The sequence below is a fragment of the Megalops cyprinoides genome, chromosome 13 (genome assembly GCF_013368585.1).
Source record: "Megalops cyprinoides isolate fMegCyp1 chromosome 13, fMegCyp1.pri, whole genome shotgun sequence".
Classification (NCBI taxonomy): Eukaryota; Metazoa; Chordata; class Actinopteri; order Elopiformes; family Megalopidae; genus Megalops; species Megalops cyprinoides.
In genome coordinates, this window is record NC_050595.1 from 20,547,344 (window position 1) to 20,552,992 (window position 5,649).

The 5,649-nt window shown below is 42.3% G+C and overlaps 1 protein-coding gene across 2 annotated transcripts; it reads right to left on the bottom strand.

Annotated features, from left to right (window-relative positions):
* Positions 1 to 710: 710 nt before the first annotated feature.
* On the bottom strand, positions 711 to 4,063 carry LOC118788153 (lysM and putative peptidoglycan-binding domain-containing protein 4-like). 2 transcript variants are annotated; one of them, XM_036544043.1, is made up of 3 exons: positions 3,985 to 4,063; positions 2,448 to 2,737; positions 711 to 1,603 (listed from the first exon to the last, which is right to left on the bottom strand). In XM_036544043.1, the coding sequence occupies exons 2-3, from the start codon at positions 2,724 to 2,726 to the stop codon at positions 1,046 to 1,048; spliced, it is 837 nt and encodes a 278-aa protein (XP_036399936.1). In that variant the 5' UTR covers positions 2,727 to 2,737; positions 3,985 to 4,063; the 3' UTR covers positions 711 to 1,045. The 2 variants fall into 2 exon arrangements, with proteins under 2 accessions (XP_036399936.1, XP_036399937.1); XM_036544044.1 differs by having other exon boundaries at positions 2,448 to 2,734; positions 3,985 to 4,058.
* Between the last annotated feature and the right edge of the window lie 1,586 nt (positions 4,064 to 5,649).

Consider the following 5,649-nt stretch of genomic DNA (forward strand, 5'->3'; position numbering starts at 1 on the left):
TTTAAATCTCGAATGATCCAATTTTGCTTTTTTAAAACAAATCCCCAGCATGAAATGTACATGCCTTAGAAAATTACACAAGGAGTAGATAAATATTTAAAGGCAGTACATTCCAAATCAATTTGACTACTTTGTGGTTTTTGATGCCATTATTTTTTATACTTATCACCTTTATTGGCATATAATTTTGCATTAATGTTATGTTGAATTTCATCTGTATGTATGATTTTGTATGTTTTTAAAGCCAGTAGTGACTGATCAAATTAACTTTTAAATATATAAAAACTTTTGATTGCAGCTCAATAAATATTGTAAACAGTTTAACGCCATTTCATAACATGGCAGTGCTGGTATTACACCCTGGCGTAAAAATCTCAAATATTTAAAAGGTCATACCTACTCCACAAAACCTCAAAAAATACAAATGGAAAAAAATATAGGACATAAATGTGTCCAATATAAGAAATCAGGTACTGCAAGTTCAAGCAACCACTTTGAAATGATGTTTGAAATTCTGAACACTTCCATGAATGGACTTTTACACCTACCACAGAAAAATCCTGCATTCTGCAGACAAGAAATATATATATTACTGTTGAACTGTTTTCAAAAATGGCATAATAATGACTGAAAGTGACTGAGCACAAAATAACTTTTTGATAATTAAAACTAAACAAACAAAAAACTGACACAAGCGTGCAATCCCGAGATCCAATAAAAACTGGCAAATCATATGAAATGATAGTGCTATTCAATCAAAAGAAACCTTCCAATATTTCCATCATGTTACAATAATTTTTGGAACTAGATGACTTAGTGGTGCACACTTAGTGGAGGGAATACTCTATGTAGTAAAGTGAATAATACAGGACTTTTTTGACTGAATGGCACTGTCTCTTAAGATGACTTATCAGTTTTGATTTAATCCAGGGGAAAGTCACAGCTGTGATGTCATCCTGACTCCTCCCCACTCTGACAAAATAAACCACAGCGGCACTCTAGAGAACCTTTCCAAAGCCACCCCTTTCAGTTCCGCCATCATAGGCTATGTCAGCGGTTTGCCTACAACTGGAGGCAAGCTCTCTCTGGGAGCTGCAGTACTGAGATATGTCCCTGTGCTGTTCGAGGTAGAGAGGGAGGTGTTGGTCATGTTGTGGTTCAGCGCGGCCGTGCCACCATCTTGTGTTTTGTAATAAACGACATAAAACAGAGGAAGAATAACACCTATTAAGAGCATGACCGCCACTGCATTCCACCATCGAATGCCCCAGTCTGCCCCATAGCCAGCTCCAATTTGCCCTCCTCGGGTTCGCGGAGTCCCCTCCAGGCCATTGGCACTCGCCCCCTCCTCTGGGGCGGCCCCCGTCTGGATCAGTTTCTCGATATCACGGTCAATCTCTTTGAGGAAGTCGGTGTACTCCTGTGGGCGGGACTCTGGGGCAGGGCTATGGGCTGGCTGGAGCTGCGTCAATGGCTGGGGCTCCCGCAGCTCCCCATTGGCCTCCGTTAAAAGTCCGTGCCTCTTCACGGGTATCCTGATGGACTTGAGCGCGTACAAGTCCTGTTCTCGTATCAGGTTGTTCACTCGCTTTATGTCGGCCACCTGTACTGAGAGAGAAGCCCTTTTCTGTCTTTTATGCGGATTTATGTTCACCACTAAAATTTCATAGTTTTCTTCATGTTTGAGGAATGGTTTATCAGCAGCACCTTATGCAACACCTGCAAGATATATCTGTTTCTCAGCAGAGAAAGAAGCTTATCTAATCTTTACCACAGCTTGAATATTTATTGAAGAGGCATCTGTATCTCAGGCAATTTACAAAGAATTAGGAGATCCAGTTGCAGAGCAGAGTGCAAAGTACAGAACGCAATTTAAATGCAAATGACCAAGCGCAAGCTCACTGAACATAATTATAACTAAAAAGTACTAAAAGTTTAACACGGGAATGGGGAACTGATTCATTGGTAGTCCCAGTCCAAATGTACAGTTTCAGGAATGATTTGAAAGGGAAATGATCTTGTTTGTGTGTCTGCAAGAGGTCTATATTTGTGTTTGATTGTGTGTAGGAGAAGTGTTCAGTTTATACTGCATTCTACGGCGTAAATGCAAAATGAATGCAGGCTACGCAATGTGCAGGGATGTCACTGGAAGAGGGGGGTTAAACAGCTCCTAAAATTATAAGGAAACCCCCCTACATTCACTCACACTTTCAGGCTGAAAAACTGATAATTCCCCTGTTATGCATTTTTTTCATGCACATTAATGGGATTAAGAAGCATCAATACACTGATTTCAGTAATCAGTGATCTCATGTCACAGGGAATCAGTGGGAAGCACTGACTTTCACTGGGAATAAGCAGAAGTCACTAGAAATGAGTATGTATTGACTGGGAATCAATAATACAGACTGGGAATCATCGGGAGTTACAGGGCCCAGAGGACTCACCTTGCAGCCATACTGCAGCGCCAGCTTGTTGAGGTTGTCCCCATGGGTGACGTCCCGCTCCAGCAGCAGGACATCCCCCGCCCTCTCTCGCTCCGGCCGGGCCCACTCTCGGCCCCTCGGCCTCAGGTCCCTCACGAGCAGCTCCTCCTCCTCTTCCTCTGATGATGACCCCGCCAGGGCATCCGCTCTGTCCTGGAACAGGTACACCCGGCCGTCGGCGCTGGCCTGGACGTTCACCGGGGCCTGAAAGGAACGCAAGGCAACCTCCAACCGCCGCATCACAGCGCCTGCTGCACAAGGAAGATAAGAATCAGCGAGAAACGTCCCACATCACCATCACACTGCGGAGAGGACTTAACATCAAAACCCAATCGAACCACAACACCCTCTGCCCTGAACTCTGAGCAACATGTAACAAGGCTTGGTTTTATTCTTACAACGTTGTTCACTACTAACCAAATATACTGTGCAACATGCTGCTGCATAAAATATTTCTGAAAGTACTATATAAACTTTAAGGGGAAAAGGCACAGCGAGGAGACTGAATCAGTGCCAGACTAGTCTTAAACTCAGTGCTGAAGGCAGTTACTCCCTTGTACCAGACGGTTGAAAGAATATGCATGTACCGTGTTAGCAACGCGCACTGCGTCTAATAAATCCCAGCTCGAAGCCTGCAATATAAGTGGAATCTTGATCAGTTGTGCAGACTGAGGAAACTGGACTTGCAGGGGAATTTCTAAGGTATTCATTACAGTCACTGAACAAACCTGTCTTGCCCTTTTGCCCAAAAACGTACCGTTGCAACGCTCAAAGTTCCCTCTACACGCTAAAGACAAAGGTTGAGCTGTCTCTGTGGTTCCCACAGCCGGCTGAATATACCTGCCGGGGCATTCGCAAGTACTGAACATTAGGATACAGACAAAGTACCAGCCAATCAACATAAGTGTGCATTTTCTAATACTTTCAAATACGTAACTATCGGCATTTTGTAAATGTTGCATATCAGAAATCAACAATAAAAGTCCTTACAACAGATGGAACCATCCTTTAAAAAAACTGCCTGGCATGACACTGGAGAGCATAGCGGCATATATCTCAGGCAGAGAGCAACCTAAACTAATATTCAGCCTAAACTGGCAGCAACAATAATACATTTTACAGTTTCTAATAATGATAGACTACAAAACGACAACAGGAATTCTAATTGCCGGGTTCACATAAGGCTGGCTGGCAAGTGCAGACTCAGCTCAATACACTAGTGCTGTTGTGACGATTGTCTTCGAGCAAAAACACACCGCATTTACCTACCCCGTGAAAACGAGAAAGAAATCGGCAATAAAGCGACACGGAGGAGAGCTGCCCAGGTTTTAACAGGAACATGCCAAGGCATTTCGCTAGCCTCTCTGCTACCTAAGCTACGCTCCTAACAACATGCGTACGTTTATTTATTCACGTAAACAACTGGATAGCTAGCCACCATAAAGACAAAGATCTTTACAGCTGTATATTAGTAGTTGAACAAATACATCACACTCACCTGGCTACTTAGTTATTAGCATGTGAGTTAGCCATATTCTTCCACGAACACCCAAGGTTTTACGGCTTTCATTTTGTAAGCCACAACCAACCTTGTCGTGCCTACTGAGTCGCTAAAATGCCTCAGATTGACAAAACATCTACCAATCACGTCAAAGAAGTATCGTCACAACAGCCAATTATATGCGTGAATTAATATCCCTTTCAAGGTAGGTAGACAGTGCTGACGTCTGAAGCTGTTTCTCCCGGCGTCTGATACTGTATCAACGTGTCACTATAAAAACTTATCTGTAGCTGTAGGCGGGGGATATTGATAACCCAGTAATTTAGGGAGTCCAGGTAGGCTACGTACAAATACTAGCCACAATGAAAGAAAAACAACTGTAAGAAATGAATGAAACTTCCCATTTTATTACCGGATGTACTGAATGTTCAGCGTTGATCACGCACTTGGAGGGTTAATGACAGGGAATAACAAGTGTAGGAATTGCCCCACCCGGGATGCGGCACGGCCCATCTGCGCAATGAAGTTTGTCACAGGGGAAATGTACGCTATTGTGATGCGTTTATTTTGCACTGCTTTGGGTCTTTCCGTGTCCCTTTCCTCTTAGAAATGCATTTAGACGTGTGTAAGTGTGTGCACTCTTTTTTCCTGAATGAACACATGGTGTTCGCACGTTCGAAAGTTACTCTACATTCATTTATAAGTGAACATTTATGCGTAAGTTATCTCCGCCCCTCTTATTCCATACCGCCTTTTGTTTAGTAAGAGGTCAAATGCGAACGCTATGCGACAGACCCTGGTTAAAACATAATGCAAGACTGTGGTTTTATGTGCAATCGTAGTCGGAAGTTTCTTTAATTCAGCAACTGCAGTAAAGAAAGGATGTACCAAATTAAATACCTGCAAAAGATACACAAATTCTGTCTTTTCTACTGCATTGTCATATATGTTATGTGTTCATCGAAACTGTATAGTAAGTCATGTTGGAGAGCACTGGAACAAACCAAACTTATGTCCAACTCATTAAAAAGTAAATCATATGTAATTGGCTACCCGCTATTCCGTTAGTCTTTGGAATTATGTGTGCCACTAGAGGGAGCTATTTATCTATCAGAATGGACAAGGCACAACCGCACGCATGAGGCATTTCACCTAATTCGTTAAGATCACTTACAAAAGTCGTGTTATATTTTTAATTTGAGAAAGGCTAACGTTTCGATGAGATGTGACAGTAAATGTCTCATACATGACACCTCGTCCTCAAGGATGTGGTTGGTCAGACTTCTGCTGCTGGGGCGATTTGAGGATCAGACCTTTAGGGGGGGCTCTGCCCCTAATGAGAATGTGACATGCATACAGTGCCTTGCAAAAGTGTTCAGCCCCCCTGCTAAATCACTCATCTCACTGGATAACAATTGATATATTCATATTTTTCTATATATGATATTTAAATTTACAACAATAATACTTTTAATGAATTACTAGTAAGTAACGAGTTTTACACCACAAAATATTTTTCTTGCTCTCTCTCTCTTTCTGCCGACTCCATCCTGCTCTCTCTCAATCCTCCTCTTTCCCTCTTTGTGCTGTCAACCAAAAGGCAAACATAACAACCAAACAGAGAATTTATAATCGACTAAAAGGTATAAATTGATCCATATC